Source organism: Cetorhinus maximus, chromosome 17 (genome assembly GCF_964194155.1).
Source record: "Cetorhinus maximus chromosome 17, sCetMax3.hap1.1, whole genome shotgun sequence".
Taxonomy (NCBI): domain Eukaryota; kingdom Metazoa; phylum Chordata; class Chondrichthyes; order Lamniformes; family Cetorhinidae; genus Cetorhinus; species Cetorhinus maximus.
The window spans coordinates 11,286,931-11,309,240 of record NC_135895.1 but is presented as its reverse complement, the minus strand read 5'-3'; the positions used below and the strand labels follow the sequence as shown (position 1 = coordinate 11,309,240).

Here is a 22,310-nt window from a genome sequence, read left to right as displayed (position 1 = left end):
AGTCAGTCAGCAGTGCTGAGCTTGAATGCAGAAACCTAAGAGAGAAACCACACAGTCAGGATCAGTGATGAAGGGGATAACTGCCTGATGCGCTTGAAGGCAAATGCCTTTCAATCATGTTAGCAATGAACATAACCATTCTGAATCGCTTCTATCTGTTGTATTCGCAACAGTGCTTTGGTTCACACTTCTTTTTTTGCTACATAAAGTCATTAAATCCTTTGCACACAGGCATTTAGGTGTGGAAGGTGTGTGTGCATTAGCACGACAAGGTCAAAGGCTGGCTTGTTTTTAAAAATTTTTTTCATGGGCTGTGGGCTTCGCTGGCTGGGCCAGCATTTATTGCCCATCCCTAGTTGCCCTTGAGAAGGTGGTGGTGAGCTGCCTCCTTGAACGGCTGCAGTCCATGTGGTGTAGGTACACCCACTGTGCTGTTAGGAAGGCAGTTCCAGGATTTTGACCCAATGACAGTGAAGGAACGGCGATATATTTCCAAGTCAGGATGGTGAGTGACTTGGAGGGGAACTTCTAAGTGGTGGTATTCCCATCTATCTGCTGCCCTTGTCCTTCTAGATGGTAGTGTCATGGGTTTGGAAGGTGCTGTCAAAAGAGCCTTGGTGAATTCCTGCAGTGCATCTTGTAGATGGTACACACTGCTGCTGCTGTGCGTCAGTGGTGCATGAAGTGAATGTTTATGGATGTGGTGCCAATCAAATGGGCTGCTTTATCCTGAATGGTGTCAAGCTTCTTGAGTGCTGTGGGAGCTGCACTCATCCAGGCAAGTGGGGATTATTCCATCACACTCCTGACTTGTGCCTTGTAGATGGTAGACAGGTGTTGGGAGTCAGGAGGTGGGTTACTCATTGCACTATTCTTACCCTCTACCTGCCCTTGTTGCCGCAGTATTTATATGGCTAGTTCAGTTCAGTTTCTGGTCAATGGTAACCCCCAGGATATTGATAGTGGGGTATTCAGTGATGGTAATGCCATTGAACATCAAGGGGCAATGGTTGGAGATGGTCATTGCCTGATACTTGTGAAGTGCGAATATTACTTGCCACTTGTCAGCCCAAGCCTGGACATTGTCCAGGTCTTGCTGCATTTGGACATAGACTGCTTCAGTATCTGAGGAGTCACAAATGGTGCTGAACATTGCACAATCATCAGCGAACATCCCCACTTCTGACCTTATGACGGAAGGAAGGTCATTGATGAAGCAGCTGAAGATGGTTGGGCCGAGGACACTATCCTGAGGGACTCCTGCAGTGATGTCCTGGAGCTGAGATGACTGACCTCCAACAACCACAACCTTTGTGCTAGGTATAACTCCAACCAGCAGGGAGTTTTCCCCTGATTCCCATTGCCTCCTGTTTTGCTATGATTCCTTGATGCCACACTCAGTCAAATGCTGCCTTGATGTCAAGGGCAGTCACTCTCACCTCACCTCGCGTTTCAGTTGTTTTGTCCATGTTTGAACCAAGACCGTAATGAGGTCAGGAGCTGAGTGGCCCTGACAGAACCCAAACTGGGTGCCAGTGAGCAGTTTATTGCTAAGCAAGTGCCGCTTTATAGCACTGTTGTTGACCCCTTCCACTACTTTACTGACGATCGAGAGTAGACTGATGGGGTGGTAATTGGCCGGGTTGGATTTGTCCTGCTTTTTGTGTACAGGGACGTACCTGGGTAATTTTCCACACAGCCGGGTAGATGCCAGTGTTGTAGCTGCACTGGAACAGCTTGGCTAGGGGTGTGGCAAGTTCTGGAGCACAAGACTTCAGTGCTATTGCCGGAATATTGTCAGGGCCCATAGCCTTTGCAGCATCCAATACCTTCAGCCATTTCTTGATATCATGTGGGGTGAATCGAATTGGTTGAATACTGACCTCTGTAATGCTGGGGACCTCCGGAGGAGGCCAAGACAGATCATCCACTCGGCACTTCTGGCTGAAGATTCTAGAAAATGCTTCAGCCTTATCTTTCGCACTGATGTGCTGGGCTCCCCCATCATTGAGGATGGGGATATTTGTGGAGTCTCCTCCTCCAGTGAGTTGTGTAATTGTCCACCACCATTCACAACTGGATGTGGGAGGGCTTCAGAGCTTAGATCTGATCGTTGGTTGTGGGATCGCTTAGCCCTGTCTATCACTTGCTGCTTATGCTGTTTGCCACGCAAGTAGTCCTGTGTTATAGCTTCACCAGGTTGACACCTCATTTTTAGGTATGCCTGGTGCTGCTCCTGGCATGCCCTCTTGCACTCTTCATTGAACCAGGGTTGATCCCCTGGCTTGATGGTAATGGTAGAGTGGGGGATACGCCGGGCCATGAGGTTACAGATTTAAAAAAGAGCGCAGAGAGCGGGGAGACTTTGTTCTAAAAAGAGCACGGAGAGTGGGGAGACTTCATTTTAAAAAAGAGCGAAGAGACTTAATTTTAAAAAGAGCAGGGAGAGCAGGGAGACTTCATTTTTAAAAAAAGCGCAGAGAGCTAGGAGAGATTATTTTAAAAAAGAGTGCGGAGACTTTGTTTTAAGAAGAGCGGGGAAACGTCATTTAAAAAATGAGCGCGGAGAGCAGGGAGGCTTCATTTTAAAGAAGAGCGCGGCGAGTGGGGAAACTTCATTTTAAAAATTGCGTGGGGAGCAGGGGGACTTCATTTTAAAAAGATAAAGGAGAGCGGGGAGAGTTCGTTTTAAAAAAGATCAGGGAGAGCGGGGAGACTTCATGTGAGACCAGTGGCGAAATGACGTCACGAACCACAGTGTGACAGGAGTGCAGGGAAAGCTGCTGATTGGTGAGTAGGATTGGTGAGTATTCCTAGTCTTTAAAGTAAAAGCAGAAGTAAGGTCTATAGTTTGTGTTTAGGTCTCTAGTCTTTTTTTCTCTCTCTCTTTTGCTTAAAAACGGCTTGTTAAGTATAAGATCGATAATGGTATAAAAAATAAGTACAATAAAGTTTAAAGAGCAGGGGATTCTTCAAGTGTAAAGAGCAGAGATACTAGAGTAATTAATTAATAAATTAAATGAAATACGCCAGTGATGACAGGACGGGTGATGTGTTGCTGCTGCAGCATGTGGGCGCTGCTGGACACCGAGGTGATCCAGAGTGAACACATCTGTAGTAAGCGTTTACAGCCCAAGGAACTTCAGATCCGAGTTGAGGAGCTGGAATCTGAGCTGCAGACATTGCGCCACATCAGGGAAGGGGGAAAGTTACCTGGACACTGGTCCAGGAGGCAGTCGCACCACTCAGATTAGGTCATTCAAATTTGTTCTGTGATCAAGGACTGGAGGGTGCGACTGCAGAAGAGGCAGGTAAAGGGACCCAGGTGTAGTATTTGAGGAGCCTTGACCCCTGAAATTATCCAACAGTTGTGAGGTTCTTGCAAGCTGTGTGGATGAGAGCGGGGACTGCAGGGAACATGAGCGAATGGACCATGGAACCATGGTACAGGGAGCCATTCAAGTAGTGGGAGGAAATAGGAACCTAGTAGTGCGAGGGGAGAGTATAATTAGGGGGATAGATACTGTCCTCTGAGCCCATGAGCTTGAGTCCCAAAGGCTGTGTTGCCTGTCCGGCGCCAGGGTTAAGGACCTCTCCTCAGGGCTGGAGAGGAACTTAGAGTGTGAGGGGAGGGATCCATTTGTCATTGTCCGTGTTAGTACCAATGACATTGATAGGACTAGAAAGGAGGTTCTGCTGAAAGAATTGGAACAGTTAGGAGCTAAATGAAAAAACAGAACCTCCAAGGTGATAATCTCAGGATTACTACCTGAGCCACGGGCAAACTGGCATAGGGTAAATAAAGTCAAGGAGTTAAATGCGTGGCTCAAAGGTTGGTGTGGGAGGAATGGGTTTCAGTTCATGGGGTACTGACATCAGTACTGGGGTAGAAGGGAGCTGTTCTGTTGGGATGGGCTTCACTTGAACCGTGCTGGGACCAGTGTCCTGGCGAATCGAATAACTAGGGCTGTAGAGAGGGCGTTAAACTAAATAAGTTGGGGGGGGGGGGAGTGGTTCTGGAGATGGGATACGTAGGCTTACAAAGCAAAAGCATATGGCCACATTGCAGGGCAGCATTTTAAGTAATGATTCGGAGAGTGTGACAGGAAGGGATAGATTGTACAAGTAAAAAAAACAGGAGCAAATAGGGTCAAAGGGGTGAAAATGGTAAAAAGGCAAAATTAATGGCTCTTTACTTAGCACGTAGTATTCAGAACAAAATAAATGAATTAACAACACAAATAGAGGGTCATGGGTATGACCTTATAGCCATTACCGAGACGTGGTTACAAGGCGATCAAAGCCAGGAATTAAACATTCAGGGGTATGTGACTTTTCGAGAGGACAGGCAAGAAGGAAAGGGTGGTGGGGTAGCTTTGTAGGTACAAGATGGAATAAGAACGGTAGCAAAAAATGATCTTGGATCGGAAGGCGTAGAATCTATATGGGTGGAAGTAAGAAATAACAAGGGGAAGAAGGCATTGGTGGGAGTCGTCTATAGGCCCCCTGACAGTAGCTGTACTGTAGGACAGAGAATAAATCAGGAGATAGTGAGGGCATGTCAAAAAGACGGTACATTAAGCATGGGTAACTTTACTCTTCATGTAGATTGGGAAGATCAAATAGGCAGAGGTAGCCACGAGCAAGAAATCATAGTCTATTCAGGAACAGGCAATTTTGGATCTGGTAATGTGTAATGAGGCAGGTTTAATAAATTATCTCAGAGTAAAAGATCCCCTGGGAAAAAGTAACCATCATATGGTAGAATTTGGAATTGAGTTTGAGAGTGAGAAACTTGGGTCAGAAACAACTGTGCTAAACTTAAATAAGGGTAACTACAAAGGAATGAGGGCAGAGTTGGCTTGAGTGGACTGGGAAAGGAATTTAGCAGAACAGATGAACAATGGCAGACGGTTAAGGCAATAGTTCATGACTCACAACAAAGATATATCCCAGTGAGGAAAAAGGAATCTAGGAAGGGGATAAAACAACCATGGTTAACCAAGGAAATTAAGGATAGTATCAAACTGAAAAAAAAAACATACAGTGTGGCAAAGATTAGTGGTAATCCAGAGGATTGGCAAAAGTTTTAAAAACCAGCAAAAGATGATCAAAAAAATAAGAGAGAGAAAATAAACTTTGAGGGTAAGCTGTCAAGTAATATAAAAACAGACAGTAAGAGCTTCTTTAAATATACAAAAAGTAAGAGAGAGGCCAAAGTGATCAGAGGCCCCTTAGAGAATGAGGCTGGGGAAATAATAATGGGGAACCAGGAAATGGCAGAGGAGTTGAATAAATATTTTGCATCACTCTTCACAGTAGAAGACACTAATAGCATTCCAAAAATATTAAACAATCAAGGGGAAAAAGTCAGGGGGAGGTAGGAAATCAATACAATAACTATCACTAGGGAAAAAGTACGAAGGAAAAGAAACTAATGGGGCTAAAGGCCGATAAGTCCCTTGGACCTGGTGGGTTGCATCCTAGGGGCAGAATCTTCTGGCTGGCGTGTGGGTGGCGGAGCCCGCACGCCAGCGCTTAAAATGTCGCGCGAGCGTCCCGGCGTCATCGCGCGGCATCGCGATATTTCGGTTGGCGGGCGCGCTATGCAGCGGGACGCGCGCCCGCCATTAATGAAAGGCCTCGTTAAGGCCTTTAACTTGCCAACTGTCGCCGATTTTGAGGGGCCCGTGCGAGCTCCGGTTCAGCGCACGGGCCCAACGGGCAGGCGGGTAGGTGATTTTTTTTTACAAGCCTCATCCAGTGGCGGGATGAGGTTTGATAGCGGTTTTAAAAGCGTTTAATAAAGTTTTTGTTTATTTCATTAACGTGTCCCATCTCGTGTGACATTTTCACGTGAGGGGGACATGTTAATGAATTTTTTGTTGTTCTATTTTTTATATTTGCCAGCCTTTCAGCGATCGCCCTGAGGCAGCACTTTGCCTCGGGGAGATGTGCGCTCTCTTGCGCGCATCTGACGGTTGGGGAATCCCGCCCCCACCTCCGCACAGGGAGCGCATAGCGCTTCCCATCGGGCAGCCCGCCCACTTAAAATGGCGGCGGGGCCCGTATCGGCGACGGCGATCGGCTGCCCACCCGCCGCCGAGCCAGTGGGGCCCGCCCGCCCATCAAGGGCAAAATTCTGTCCTAGGATATTAAAGGAAGTAGCTACAGAGATAATGGAAGCACTGGTAGTAATCTTCCAAGAATCCTTAGATTCTGGAAAAGTCCCAGAGGATTGGAAAACTGCCAATGTAACATCCTTATTCAAACATGGAGGGAGACAAAAAACAGGTAACTATAAGCCAGTTAGCTTAATATCCATCATTGGGGAAATGTTGGAGTCTATTATAAAGGATATAATAGCAGAGCATTTAGAAATACATAATCTAATCAAGCAGAGTCAGCATAACTTCATGAAGGGAAAATCATGCCTGACAAATTTAATAGAAATCTTTGAGGAAGCAACAAGCAGCATAGATAAAGAGGAACCAGTAGATGTAATATATTTGGATTTGCAAAATGCGTTTGATAAGGTACCGCACATAAGGCTACTAAATAAGATAAGAGCCCATTGTGTCGGGGGTAGTATATTAGCATGGATAGAAGATTGGCTAACTAATAGGTGATAGAGATTTGGGATAGGGGGTGCATTTTCAGGATGGCAACCTGTAACTAGTGGAGTGCCACAGGGATCAGTGCTGGGGCCACAATTATTTACAATATATATTAATGACTTGGATGAAGGAAGTGAATGCACCATCACCAAGTTTGCGGATAGCACAAAAATAGGCGGGAAGACAAGTGGTGAGGATGACACAAAGAGTCGACAGAGGGATATCGACAGGTTAAGTGAGTGGGCAAAAACTTGGCAGACGGAATATAATGTGGGAAAATGTGAGGTTATGTATTTTGGCAGGAAGAATAGAGGAGCTGATGTTATTTAAATGGAAAAAAACTGTAGAAAACTGCAGCACAGAGGGATTTGGGAGTCCTCATGCATGAATGACAAAAAGCTAGCATACAGGTTCATCAGGTAATAGAGAAGGCAAATGGAATGTTGGCCTTTATTTCAAAGGGAATGGAGTATAAAAATAGGGAAGTCTTGCTAAAACTATACAAGGCATTAGTTAGATCACACCTAGAATGTTGTGAACAGCTTTGGTCCCCTTATCTAGGGAAAGATATACTGACATTGAAGGCAGTGCAGAGAAGGTTCACTAGGTTGATCACAGGTATGGAGGGATTTTCTCATGAGGAGAGGCTAAGTGGGTTGGGCCTGTACTCATTGGAGTTTAGAAGGATGAGAGGTGACCTTATTTAAACATATAAGATTCTTAGGGGGCTTGACAGGGTAGATGCAGAGAGGTTGTTTCCCCTTGTGGAAGAGCCTAGGATGTGGGGGCACAATCTCAGAGTAAGGGGTCACCCATTTAAGACATAGATAAGGAGGAATTTCTTCTCTCAGAGAGTAGTCAATCTGTGGAATTCTTTACCGCAGAGGGCTGTAGAGGCTGGGTCATTAAGTATATTCAACTGAGATAGACAGATTTTTAATCAGTAAGGGAATCAAGGGTTATGGGGAAAAGGCAGGAAAGTGGAGTTGAGGGTTATCAGATCAGCCATGATCTCATTGAATGGCAGAGCAAACTTGATGGGCCGAATGGCCTACTTCTGCTCTTACGTCTTATCATCTTACGGACAGAAAGCCGGAAACTACAGGCCAGTCAGCTTAACATCTGTCATAGGGAAAATGTTAGAAGCTATTGTTAAAGACATTATGGTAGGGCACTTAGATAAATTCAAGGTAATCAGGCAGACTCAGCATGGTTTTGTGAAAGGGAAATCATGTTTAACCAATTCATTGGAGTTCTTTGAAGAAGTAACAGGTTCTGTGGATAAAGGGATGTACTGTACTTAGATTTCTAGAAGGCATTTGATAATGTGCCTCATCAAAGGTTATTGCAGAAAATAAAAGCTCATGGTGTTGGGGGTAGCATATTGGCATGGATGGAAGATTGGCTAGCTAACAGGAAATAGAGAGTAGGCATAAACAGGTCAGTTTCTAGTTGGCAAGATGTAACGAGTGGTGTGCCACAGGGATCAATGCTGGGGCCTCCAATCTTAACAATTTATATAAATGTTTTGGATGAAGGGACCAACAGTGTCATTGCCAAATTGGCTGATGACACAGAGATAGGTAGGAAAGTAAAGTTGTGCAGAGGACATAAGGAGGCTACAAAAGGATATAGATAGGTTAGGTGAGTGGGCAAAGATCTGGCAAATGGGGTATAATGTAGGAAAATATTGAGGTTGTCCATTTCAGCAGGATGAATAAAAAGAGGCATATTATTTAAATGGTGAGCAATTGCAGAGCTCTGAGATGCAGAGGGATCTGGGTGTCCCAGTGCATCAATCGCAAAAGGTTCGTATACCAGTGTAGCCAGTAATTAGCAATGTAAATAGAATGTTACCGTTTATTGCAAGGGGAATTGTATACAAGACTAGGAGGTATATGCTTCAGTTATACAGGGCATTGGTGAGACCACATCTGGAGTGCTGCGTACAGTATTGGTCACCCTTTTTTAGGAAACATGTAAATACACTAGAAGCAGATCAGAGAAGGTTTACCAGGTTATTACCTGGAAGAGATGGGTTGTCTTCAGAGGCAAGGTTGGACAGGTTAGGCTTGTGTCTGCTGGAGTTCAGAAGAGTGAGAAGCAACTTGATTGAAACATGTAAGACCCTGAGGGGACTTAACAGGGTGAATGTGGAAAGGGTGTTTCCTCTTGTGGGAGAATCTAGAACTCAGGGTCATTGTTTCAAACTAAAGGTTCTCCCAGTTAGGACAGAGATGAGGAAAACGTTTTTCTCTCAGAGATTGTGAGACTTTGGTATTCTCTTTTGCTAAGATGGTTCAGGCAGAGTCCTTGAATATCTTTAAGGCAGAGGTAGGTAGATTTTTGATAAGCAAGAGGGTGAAAGGCTGTTGAGAGTAGGCAGGAACCTGCGGTTAAAATCAGATCAGCCATGATCTTATTAACATCCTGGGGGTTACCATTGACCAGAAACTAAACTGGACTAGCCATATAAATACTGTGGCTACAAGAGCCGGTCAGAGGCTAGGACTCTTGTGGGAGTAACTCCCCTCCTGACTCCCCAAAGCCTGACCACTATCTACAAGCCACAAGTCAGGAATGTGATGGAAAACTCTTCACTTACCTGGATGAGTGCAGCTCAAACAACACTGAAGAATCTGGACACCATCCAGAACAAAGCAGTCCACTTGATTGGCACCCCATCTACAAACATTCACTCCCTCCACCACCGACGCCCAGTGGCATCAGTATACATCACCTACAAGAGGCACTGCAGGAACTCACCAAGCCTCCTTAGGCAGCACCTTCCAAACCCACGACCACTACCATCTAGAAGGACAAGGGCAGCAGGCACATGGGAACATCACCAACTGGAAGGTCCCCTCCAAGCCACTCACCATCCTGACTTGGAAATATATCGCCCTTCCTTCACTGTCGCTGGGTCAAAATCCTGGAACTCACTTCCCAACAGCACTTTGGGTGTATCTACACTAGATGGACCGCAGCGGTTAAGAAAGCAGCTCAGCACCTATTTCTCAAGGGACAATTAGGGATGGGCAATAAATGCCGGCCTAGCCAGCGATGCCCACATCCCATGAACGAATTTTAAAAAAGCATGCTTGTGGGGCCGAGTGGCCTCCTCCTGCTCCTAAATCATATGTTCGTTCTATCCACAATCATGACCCTGAGCTTCTGGTTGCTTGCCATTTTAATTCGCCATTTTGCTCGGGCGCTCGAATTTCTGTCCTCATCCTGCCGCAGTGTTTCAGTGAAACTCAACGCAAGCTCGAAGAACAGCACCTCACCTTTCGATTGGGCACTTGACAGCCAACATTGAGTTCAACAATTTCAGACCATGAACTCTGTCCCCCCATTTTGATTCTGTTTTTTTTTGCCACATGCCAGTCTTAATCTTATTTTTCATGTTTTTGCTCTCGGGCAAAGCCGCTCAATATTCTGCAGTTCACACTCACTCTGGAGAAACGCTTTGTTTCTTTACTACAATCATTACCGCTCCCTTCGTCTTTTGTTGCACGACATCTTTGTCATTTAATCTCTCCTGCCCTCGACCCTATTCCAGACCTTCCCTTTTGTTCTCCATCCTCCCCACCACCCATTCCCCCACCCCCGCCTCCATGTCAGTGGCATAAATCCCATCACATTTCTACTCCCTTCAACTCTGAAGAAGAGTCATATTCAACTTGAATTGTTAACTTTGTTTCTCCCTCCACAAATACTGCCAGACCTGCTGGGTATTTCCAACACTTTCTGTTTTTATTTATAGAACTACAAAGCCATTTATGTGTATTTATTTTGTTGGTCATTTGGATTCTAAAGTAATATAGTAACCCTTAATAAATACATTGCTATGGTGCTCTTCGCATTTCCAATTTTACGTTTCATTAACAACATCAGAGTTAGTTCAGTTAGAGGCACGATCTGTAATACAGAACTTGAGAAACACTGAAGTAGATTTTGGCTGTGGAGATGAGAATAAAATGGGTGAAATCAGATCAACTGCCCATTTTCCATCTCTCCTGGTTTTCCCGGTCATTGGATTGTCCAGCTGGTTTCCGGACTGGAAGAAGAGAGGTTCTTGGGGGAGAGGTCTGATCTGAGGATGGAGCGGGGGACACCCAAAGGCACAGGGACCCATACTTGCTTTGCAAAGCTTGCAAAAAGCACAGGACTTAGAAGGTCAAGCCTCAGAAACTTGTCTTGGAGGTTCAAAGGTTGAGGGGGTGATCTGATCGATGTGTTCAAAATGTTAGAAGGATTGAATCTAGGATAGATACAGAGGAACTACATCCTCTGGTTGGTGGGGTGTTGGGAAAACTCGAAAAAAACAGGGCAGCAGTTTAAAATGAGAAGGAGGGCCCCCAGGAGTGGAATCAGGAAGCATTCCTACACACAGAACAAGCTGCAGAAATCTGATATTCTCTCCAAAAAAAAGACTGCAGATTCGGGGACAGTGGAACTTTCTGGGCTGAAATTGATAGGTTTTCTAGGATAAGGGTATTATGGAATATGGTGTAAAAACAGGCAAATGGATTTGAGGTCGAGGCCAGCTATGATTTAATTGAATTATGGAACAGATACAAGAATGGAATGGTCAACTCCTATTCCTGTCTTCCTCCCAGCCCCCGGAAATTGGATCATACTTCCCCTTTGGGCTCCTCTTCTGCTAGGTCATCAGCTGATACTGGTCACAGCTCACAACATGTTCAAATAGGGGCACCAATTTGACCTACAGCCTGATTCAGGCTGGCATTCTGCTCATGCAGTGTCAGCAGTAGGGTAAGATTTAGGGGTCACAATGGTAGATAATTCAATAATACAAGGTAATTTACTTATTAGCAACAGTAATAACACTGTTCATTTCAGATACTGTAGCCCTAATGTGGACTCTGAATAATGTCATTTTACAGTGAAAAGAAACTAAATAAGCTGTGACTGTTTCCTCGAGGCATTGAGTAATTCCGTACAAGTTTGGGAGCACCTTCATCCCATTCATCTTTGGAGGGATGCCTCAGAATTCCCTACATTCCTTGATGAATCATTTCAAGGACGAATTTTTTTTAACTAAAACATAGTGAACAAAAGGCTTTAAATGTTGTTTCTATGTAAGCATGTTATTGCAATGAGTCAAATAGTTGCATTGTAACTCATTGTAATTGAGGACAATAAATCCTAGAGTTTCTGTGCTGCTCAAATTAAACTACCCACTTTGTGGGAGAGGTTGTGGCATAGTGATATTGTCACTGGACTAGTATTCCAGAGACCCAGAGTAATGCTCTGGGCACCAGGCTCAACTCCCACCATTCAATCAAAAATCTGGAATTAACAGTTTAATGATGACCATAAAACCATTGTTGATGGTCACAAAAACCCATCTGGTTCACTGATGTCCTATCGGGAAGGAAATCTGCTGTCTTTACCTAGTCTGGCCTACATGTGACTCCAGACCCACAGCAATGTTGACTCTGCACTGGCCTAGCAAGCCATTCAGTTCTCAAAGGAAATGAGAGAAGGGCAATAAATGCTGGCCTAGCCAATGATGCCCTCATCCCATGAACGAATAAAAATTGTGACAAATGTTTGGCTGGGAGCAGTAACTTTTGACATTTATCCCTTTATCCTTTGTTTCATGGGCTTGTATAGGGTTCCTATGTGTCTCCTCATCAAGCTAAACTAACTAATTAGTTTGGTTTGATGTGCCGCTGAGTCGGAAGTTTGGTGAATAAGCCTCATTCCAGAAACTCAAGCGAACACTATTCTAAGCTGATGCCCCTGTGCAGTGCTGATGGAGTGCTGCAGTGTCAGAGGTGTCACCTTTCAGATGAGACATTAAACCCAGACCCCAACGTAGGGAGCTTTCCCTAATGTTCAAGCAAATAATTATCCCTCAACAAACACGTTAAGCAATGTACCTGGTCATTTATTTGATTAGATGTTTGTGGAGCTTGCTGCGTACAAATTAGCTGCTGCATTTCCTGCATTGCAACAATGCCCATACTCCACAAAAGTGCTTCTCTGGTTGTAAAACACTTTGGCCTGAGTTTATGAAAGATACTTGGTCTTTCTTTCATCATTCTTTGGGTTTGCGTTGCCAACAGTGTTAAAATGCTGATGCTCCCACCACTCCACCCTTTACCCTGGAAAAGATTCACTCCCTTTCACCTTTCAAACATTTACCATCTTGTTGCGAGGTAACACTTACTTTCTTCGACAAGACGCAGAGAAATATAAAGATGAACATCCCTTGGAATGCGTTAGAGATGGCGAAAAGATGCGCTGTCACAATGGATCCCTTGATAATGTGCAAAACACCGAAGGTCCAGGTAGCTCCAAGGAGGAACAATAATGCTAAGGCACCACGAGCGCATGACCTAGTAAATACAATGGAAGTTTGTTAATGAGATCTTGGTCATCAGCATTAAAGCTGGACAATTATGACTAGCATCAGGCTAAGGACTCAACCACGGTCCCGGGTTAAACCCACAGTCTTCACTTTCAGGAGACCATCTGCTTTCTCAAGTGGACATAAATGTTCCTGTGGCACTATAGAGTCATAGAGGTCGACAGCACAGAAAAAGGCCCTTCGGCCTATTGAGTCTGCGCCGGTCAAACAAGTACCTAACTATTCTAATCCCATTTTCCAGCACTAGGCCCATAGCCTTGTATGCCATGGCATCACAAGTGCACATCCAAACACTTCTTAAATGTTATGAGGGTTTCTGCCTCTACCACCCTTTCAGGCAGTGAGTTCCAGATTCCCACCACCCTCAGCAGAAGAGGGTTCATCTCATTGGAGAACAGGAAAGTGCTTATTGGTGGTCCTGGTCAGCATATATCCCTGTCCCAACATCACTAAAAACAGATGCCATTATCGCACTGCTATTTGTGGGATCTTGCTGTGTGCAATTTTGCTGCCATGTTTCCTACATTAAAACAGTGGCTACAATTCAAAAGTACTTTGGAATATCCTGAGGTGGTGAAAGATGCTATATAAATGCAATTGTTTCATTGTTTCTTTCTTGGCCGTTGACTTCACTCGTGATCATTCCTTAAATTGGTTCCACATCATAGAATTTTACAGCACAGGAGGAGGCCGTTCGGCCTGCTTTCTTTGTGCTGGCTCTTCGAAAGAACTACCCAATTTGTCCAATTTCACCCCACAACACCCTCGCTCTTTCCCATAGATCCATAAATTTTTTTCATTCTCATGTATGTGTCCAAATTTTTTTGAAAGCCACTATTGAATCTACTTCCACCATCTCACCAAGATTAGTGCTCTCTAAGGCAGCCTCTAAGTGCTAGCTTCACTCAGGTAAACCGAGGTGAGGGATCACCTGCTAAGTCTACCCAGGGTGCTAAATAACTTACCTGAATGTGGAACGGGCAGGAACTGAAGTGCTTTTGTGACATTTCATTGAAGGAAGTGATCAGCTTAAACCGCCTAATCCACTGTGCTACTGATACATGGGACTGGATTACACTGCCCCTATTTGGGCGGGTCTTACCCCCGCTCGAACATAAAATAGGGCATGATCACTTCGGGTGTGTAATACGATGTCATCATGACAGTTTCTGAAATTAAGGAGGGCCAGCGGGTTTTTGGAATGTCCGTCATGTTTGATGGACACTGCATAAATGTGTTCTGAAATAAATTTAACACATCATATTTCTTCATCAGCACTACAAAATCTTGTGTTGGGCACTAATGGGAACCAATCATTTGGGTCTCTGCAGCCTGATCCAATCAGTTTCAGCAAGGGGTGGGGTGTACCTGACCAGCATTGCTCAGGTTCAGTCACTGACATTACAAACTTGCACACTTCCTGGAATAGGATTTAGATTACTCAACTTGCCGTCTGTGAGTCAGTTCGCTTGTACAAAACTGATACTATGTCACCTTCGAAGCCAACACGACACAGATATTCTGCCGTCCCTGGCTACCAAGAGGGTTATTTAGAAAAACTAGAATCTAAAAGCCAGACAGCAACTCCAAACTAACATGGCAGTCAGACTGTGTGATGTGGCTACTCTGCTTAGAATTGTTTCTGGCCTGCAGAGCCTTGGACTGGGGTCTGTGGGACTTTTCTTTAAATTCAGTAGTGACTTTGCCAGCCAACCCGCCATCTTGAAATGACCAATTAACAAGCTATTGAGCTTGTTAATGACCCAGTCACCTGCAATTTTTCATTGCCCGCTGCATTTTTCGGATGTCCGACAGAGTTTGGGAGTGTTTTGTAGCAGCTATGATGAGGTAGCACAAGGGCAGGAGAGCAGGCCTGACATCAGGACCAGGGCTGCATGTAGCAACATTTTTAAGCTCTTTTGTTTATTTATTCATTCATAAAATGTGGAACATGTTGGTGTAGCCCATCCCTAATTGCCCTTGAGCAGGTGGTGATGAGCTGCCTTCTTGAACCGCTGCAGTCCATGTGGTTTTAGAAAGGGAGTGCCAGGATTTTGACCCAGCCATATATTTTGATACATTTCCAAGTCAGGCTGGCGAGTGGTTTGGAGGGGAATCTCCAGGCGGTGATGTTCCCATGCATCTGCTGCCCTTGTCCTTCTAACTGGTAGAGGTTGCGGGTTTGGAAGGTGCTGTCGAAGGAGCCTTGGTGAATTCCTACAGTGCATCTTGTAGATGGTACACATTGCTGCAGATGTACATTGGTAGTGGGGGGAGTGAATATTTGTGGATGGGGTGCTAATCAAGTAGGCTGCTTTGCGCTGGATGGTGTCCAGCTTCTCGAGTGTTGGAGCTGCACTCATCCAGGCAAGTGGGGAGAAATTCCATCACACTCCTGACTTGTGGCTTGTAGAAGGTGGACAGGCTTTGGGGAGTCAGGGGCTGAGTTACTCTCCTCTGCGTCCACCCTTCCTTTTGAGAAAGAGCATTCCAAAGACTCACAACCCTCTGAGAGAAAAAAAATTCTCCTAACCTCTGTCTTAAATGAGTGACCCTTTATTTTTAAATGGTGATACCTAGTTCTAGATTCTCCCACAAGGGGAAACATCCTCTCCACATCCACCTTAACAAGACCCCTCAGGATCTTAAAGCTTTCAATTAAGTCACCTCTTACTCTTCCAAACTCCAGTGGCTACAAGCCTAACCTGACCAACCTTCCTCATAAGACAATCTGCCCATTCTTAGTTATAGTCTAGTAAACCTTCTCTGAACTGCTTCTAACACATTTACATCTTTATTTAAATAAGGAGACCAGTACAGTACACAATACCCCAGATGTGGTCTCACCAATGCCCTGTACAACTGAAGCATAACCTCCCTACTTTTGTAATGAAATCCCCTCATAATAAATGATAACACTTTATTAGCTTTCTTAACTACCTGCTGGACCTGCACACTAACCTTTAGTGATTCATGCACTAGGACATCCAGGTTCCTCTGAATCTGAGCTCTGCAATCTCTCACCATTTAGATTATAAGTTTATTTTTTATTCTTCCTGCCAAAATGCACAATTTCACATTTGCCAACATTATACTCCATTTGGCAGATCTTTGACCACTCACTTAACCTATCTATGTCACCTTGTGATCCTTGTGTCCTTACACCCACTTCACAATTTACTTTCCCACCTGTCTTTGCATCATCAGCAAATTTAGCCACTTCAATCCCTTCATCCAAGTCACTTATATAAATTGTAAAAAGTTGAGGCCCCAGCACTGATCCCTGTAACACACTACTTGTCACATCCTGCCAACCAGAAAAAAACCCATTTATGCCTACTCTCTGCTTTCTATTGGCTAGTCAATCTTCTATCCATGCCAATATGTGATCCCCTATACCATGAGCTTTTATTTTCTGCAATAACCTTTGATCTGGCATTTTATCAAATGCCTTCTGGAAATCTAAGTACAGTACATCCACTGGTTCCCCTTTATCCACAGCACATGTGACTCCTTCAAAGAACTCCAATAAATTGGTTAAACATTATTTCCCTTTTGCAAAACCATGTTGACTCTGCCTGATTGCCTTGAATTATTCTAAGTGCCCTGCTATAACATCTTTAATAACAGCTTCTAACATTTTCCCTATGACAGATGTTAAGCCATCTGGCCTGTAGTTTCCTGCTTTCTGTCTCCCTCACTTTTTGAATATAGGAGTTATATTTGCTATTTTCCAATCTAGTGGAACCTTCCCCGAACCTAGGGAATTTTGTTAAATTAAAACCAGTGCATCAACTATCTCACCAGCCATTTCTTTCAAGGCCTTAGGGTGAAGTTTATCTGGACCTGGGGATTTGTCAGCCGCAGCCCCAACAATTTGCTCAATACCACTTCCCGGGTGATTGTAATTTTCCCGAGTTCCTCCCTCCCTTCCATTTGCTGATTTACAGCTATTTCTGGGATGTTGCTATAGTGAAGACTGAAGCAAAATCCCTGTTTAATCCATCTGCCATCTCCCAGCTTTCCATTATCAATCCCCCAGACACACTCTCTACAGGACCAATGCTCACTTTGTTAACTCTCTTTTAATTTATATATCTTTAGGAACTCTTACCATCCGTTTTTGTGTTACCAGCTAGCTTTCTCTTATGCTCTAATTTTCCCCTCCTTATTAATTCTTGTCATTCTTTGCTGTTCTTTACATTCTTTCCAACCTTCTGACCTGTGACCCGTCTTTGCCTAATTACGGTCTGAATGTTTCCTTTGTCGGGCGCATGTGATTGGTGGGCCCGGAAACGGACGTGAAATGATTGGCTCTTGACCGCGATCTTAGGCCGGCTGGCTAATGAACGGTCAGCCAGCGTGAAACGCGCCCGGAGAAAGGCTCAGCACTGCTGTTGGGGCTGGAAAGACGGCCAGTGTAGGCGTCACCGCGGGTGCTGGGTGAGCGCTTCCAGTGAGCTCCCTGAAGGCAGACAGATACCTCAGGGAGCTGCAGACCCCCACGTCATAAAGGAAAGCCCAAAAAATGCTGCAAAAAATGTCTACGCAGCACAATCAAGCGCCTGAAAGCAGACCTCACGAAAAAAAAACAGTCCCCAGATATTTATTTTTATTTCAAATCCTAAAGGAGATTTCATTCCGCCCTTGAATGAGGTTTCATCAAAAATGTAAAGCCCGCCTGGCCGATTAGCCCGCCCGCCAGCCGTACAATTGGTCGGGCCACGGAAAATCGCTGACAATTGGGCTGTTAATGGGTTTAAATGCCCTCTTAATTGTTGATAGGCGCTCTTCCGACTTCTGCGCCCGCCCACTGAGCAAAATATCGCGCGACTGCGCCATGATGTCAGGACACTCGCCTGGCGCCATCTCGCGCAATTTCATGCCCATTCGAGTCGGGCGCGCGCCGACCTGCGGGGTGTAAAATTCTGGCCTATGTGCTTTTTCCTTAAGTTTGATGCTGCCTTTAACTTCTTTAGTTAACCACGGATTGTGGCTCTTCCCTTTGGAATTTTTCTTTCTTATTGGAATGTATATATTCTGTGTATTCTGAAATATCCCTTTAAAGGTCTGCCACTATTGACATATCCCTTAACCTCATTTGCCGGTTCACTTTAGCTAGCTCTGCTTTCCTGCCCTCATAATTGTCTTTATTTAAGTTTAAAAAACTAGTTTTGGATGCACTTGTTTCTCCCTCAAAATGAATGTAAAATTCAATCATATTATGATTGCTACTACCTAGGGGTGACTTTACTAGGAGGCCATCAATTAATCCTACCTTGTTGTACAATACCAGGTCTAGTATAGCCTGATCTTTGGTTGGCTCCAAAATGTGCTATCCTAAGAAACTGTCCCGAAGACACTCTATGAACTCTTCATCGACGCTACCTTTGCCCATCTGATTTTTCCAGCTTATATGTAGATTAAAATTCCCCCATGGTTATTGCTTTACCTTTTCGGCAAGCTCCAAGTCTCTTCCTTTATACTCTGTCCTACTGTGTAGTTACAATGAGGGGGTCTGTACACCACTCCCACAAGTGACTTCTTGCCTTTGTCATTTCTCATCTCAACTCAGATTGCTTCTACATCCTGGTTTCCTAAACTTAGGTCATCCCTCTCTAATGTGCTAATACCACCATTAATTAACAGAGCCATCCCTCCACCTTTTCCTGACTTCCTGTCCTTCCTAAATGTCACATACCCTTCAATATTCAGTTCTCAATCTCTGTCATCCTGTAGCCATGTAATGGCTATCAGATTGTACTTATTTATTTCTATTTGCGCTATCGGTTCATATGTTTTGTTCCTGCAGAATATTGATTTATGTAATGTAGCAGAGCTTTTCTGTTTATTCATTCATGGGATGTTTGCATCGCTGGCTAGGCCAGCATTTATTGCCCATGCCTAATAGCCCTTGAGAAGGTGGTGGTGAGCCATCACCTTGAACTACTTCAGTATGTGTGCTGTAGGTTCCGGGTATTTAAGAGTCAGCCATATTGCTGTGGGTCTGGAGTCGCATATAGGCCAGACCAGGTAAGGACTGCAGATTTCTCTGAAGGACATTAGTGAACCAGTTGGGTTTTTATGCCAATCTTCAATGGTTTCCTGGTCATCATTAGACCTTTAATTCCAGGTTTTTATCCAAATTCCACCATGGGGGGACTCAAACTCCAGAGCATTGCTCTGGGTCTCTGGATTACTAGTCCAGTGACAATACCACAATGCCACTGCCTCCCTCCTTGGCACTTGTGAAAGTGAACCTCAGTAAGCATCAACGATGGGTGAAAGAAAATAACTGTTACACCACAGGAACTTCAAACAAAAATAAGGAGAAACCTCCAAACAGGAGAGTTAGTTGGACCTGAGTTCATTCCCTTCTCCAGCAGTCTGCTTTCTGAGGAGAAGGTTTTAGCTGAATTATATTGTTGTCACTTTTAGAACAGGGGCTATTCATCACAGGGGATTAATAAGCTTTCACTGTTCGTAGGTTTGTGGAGCTCTGTCCTCACTTGTTACTTCTGCTGGCCAGCTGATTGCTGGATGCATCTTATTTAGCGTGAAGGGGTATTTGAGAACATCGGCTTCTCCTGCAGCTGTCGCATTTTCAGACATGACCTCTTTCTATTCTTGGACATCTGAGGAACTTTCATTGGTTTTTTTCAGCGAGAATTAAAAAATACTTGAGTTACACGGCAGAAAAGTACAATTCATCACAACATAGATTTGCTTGAGAAAACATTGATACCAAAACTACAAGGTTATTCCTATTTGGAAAAGCTCGTTCTTCTTCTTATAGGGAACAGTAGCGCAACGATTATCTTACTGGACTCATCATCCAAAGGTACGAATTTAATCCACCAGAGCAGCTGGGAGTCCTTTCTAAATAAATACATCTGGAACTAGTGTCAGCAATGGTAGCTGTTGGATTGTTGTAAAAACCCACCTGGGAAAATCTGCTGTCCTTACTTAGGGCCGGATTTTCACCGCGACGGAGAGCCTCTACGCCATGGCGAGAAAGACGGGAGTTCACAAAAATTAAGTCCCGCCCTGAACGTGGCACTTCACGGGCGCAGGAATGGGGCTTAGCATTATGCACATGCTCAGTTCACGGAGGCAGCTGGCCACTTAAATCGACAGCGGGCTCCACTGAAGTTGGATTTTTGTATCCCAGGAGGGTGCAGAGTAGACCTGGTTAAAGCAGGTTTGCACTTTGTGGATTCATTTGGATAGCCAGGGTACTCCTTTGGAAAGGTGAGGTGCCCTTTTGGATCTGATCCTGGGACACTTTTGGGGGAAGTCAGGTGCCCTTTGGATTGGTAAGGTGTCCTTTGCAATTGTTAAAATTAGGCATGAATGTGTGTAAAAAGGGCGTAAACTCATTAACTGTCAAGCTCATTGGAACTGTCAACAGACCTATCAAAATCAACTGTCAAAAATATCTAGAGGGCCTGTCAAAAATGTCAAGACGTCCTGTCAAAAGGACCTATCAAAAGTGTCAAGAGGACCTGTCAAACGTGTCAAGAGTGTTAATGAGATCCAAGCTGATTGAAGAAACAGAAATCAAGACACAGAGCTCTTATTTATTAAGAGAGTTTATTGACTTATTCAGTCTCACAGCTCCTCTCCCATTCAGCCCAGTGTCCTAGCTACCCCTATGTATATGTGCTCAAAGACAATTAATACCCATCATGTGTTTCTCTTAACCTCAACAATGTAATTAACAAACCTTAACAATGTAACAAAGAGGACCTGTCAAGAGGACCTGTCAAAATTGTCAAGAGGAACAGTCAAAAGCACCTGTCAAATGGAACAGTTAAGCTGTCAAGGCATTTAAAACTCCCGCCCTTTAAATCTTTGAGGAAAAATCTCTGGAGTGTTAAAAAAAATCATTGATTGCTTTTTCACTCTGTTTGTTGATATAAGCCTGTGGGCTTCGATTACTGGATTTTCTTTTTTTGTTCATGGGATGTGGCCATCACTGGCTCGGCCAGCATTTATTGTTCATCCCTAATTGCCCTTGTTCAGGGGGCATTTAAGAGTCAACAACATTGCTGTGGGTCTGGAGTCACGTGTAGGCACAAGGGCAGCAGGTTTCCTTCCCTAAAGGATATTAGTGAACCAGCTGGGTTTTTACAACAATCGGCAAGGTTTGGTGGTCATCGTCAGATTTTTAACCATCTGCCGTGGTGGGATTCGAACCTGGGTTCCCTGAGCGTTACCTTGGGTCTCCAGGATACGAGTCCAGTGATAATACCACTTTACCCTATCAACTGGTCCTATTCATTATCCCGTGAAGTACCCAATTCATGGTGTTACAGAACAACACTATATTCGGTGTTAACTGGTTACTTTACCATCTTAATATTACCCTTCCCATACTGATAACTTGAGTATATTCAGATCACTTAAGAAAATGTAATATTTCATAATAAACATTTTAAAAATGTTTTCTGATGGCAGGAAAGAAGTTTGTTAACAATAAGATAACCCCAGTTAGTGAGCAACATTTCATTACGAATCTTAGGACTGTGCTTTAATTGAATGGTTTCAAACTTACCTAATATTTTCATAGCAGCTCACTTCTGGTTTCAACATGGACGTGTGTCGGAATACTTTGTAAATAATAACTCCAAATGCCAGTAGATTAACCTGTAAAGTAAGAATAGACATTGTAAGGCAACCCAGAGAGAGAGAATCAGACAGACAGACATTGAGAAACAGAGAACGGGAATCAGGGAGCCAGGTAGGGACAGAGAGAAGCAGAGAATGCAAACAGAGAGAGATAGACAAGGAGCAAGATTGACAGAGGGAGAGAAAGAGAGACACAGAGGCAGTCAGAGAGAGATACTGGGAGGGGAAGAGGGAGACGTGGAGGTGAATTTTACAGGGGGACAGATTACCTGCTCCCCCTCCAGCCAAAAGGTCCATCAGTCACGCAGGGAAACCACGGTGATAATAGGCTGGAAGCTGCCTTAACTGGATCACAGTGGGACCACCATCCCCATCTGGGAGGGAGCCCCTCCCTGGAGAGCTACCACCCAGTGTGATTGGCCAGCAGCTCTGCAGCCCCGGTAGCCCCAGGATCGAGTCGTGGCCACTGCTGGGGCAACAGGCAGTCCATGAATATGAAGAAGTAATTGATCCTGGACTTTAGGTAAGTAAAGGGTTTTGGTCAGGCTTGCCTTGCAGACCCAAGCGATGGATAGGGGGAGAGTGGGGTGTCGAGGTTTAAAGGGCAGGAGGGAGGGATAAAGGAGGGGTATGATCTTAGAGGAGGGTGCCCCTGATGG

The 22,310-nt window shown here is 44.5% G+C and overlaps 1 protein-coding gene across 2 annotated transcripts in view; it reads right to left on the bottom strand.

The window, feature by feature from the left end:
- Window positions 1–22,310, bottom strand: part of adgrl4 (adhesion G protein-coupled receptor L4) — a 123,672-nt gene that overhangs the window by 5,581 nt on the left and 95,781 nt on the right. Inside the window, exons 13-14 of one of the 2 annotated variants that reach the window (XM_078560695.1) lie at window positions 21,578–21,669; window positions 12,820–12,988 (exon numbers count right to left, since the gene is read on the bottom strand). In XM_078560695.1, coding sequence (XP_078416821.1) covers window positions 12,820–12,988; window positions 21,578–21,669 — 261 coding nt within the window. Of the gene's footprint in view, window positions 1–12,815; window positions 12,989–21,577; window positions 21,670–22,310 lie in introns of both variants that reach the window. The other variant, XM_078560696.1, reaches the window with a different exon arrangement.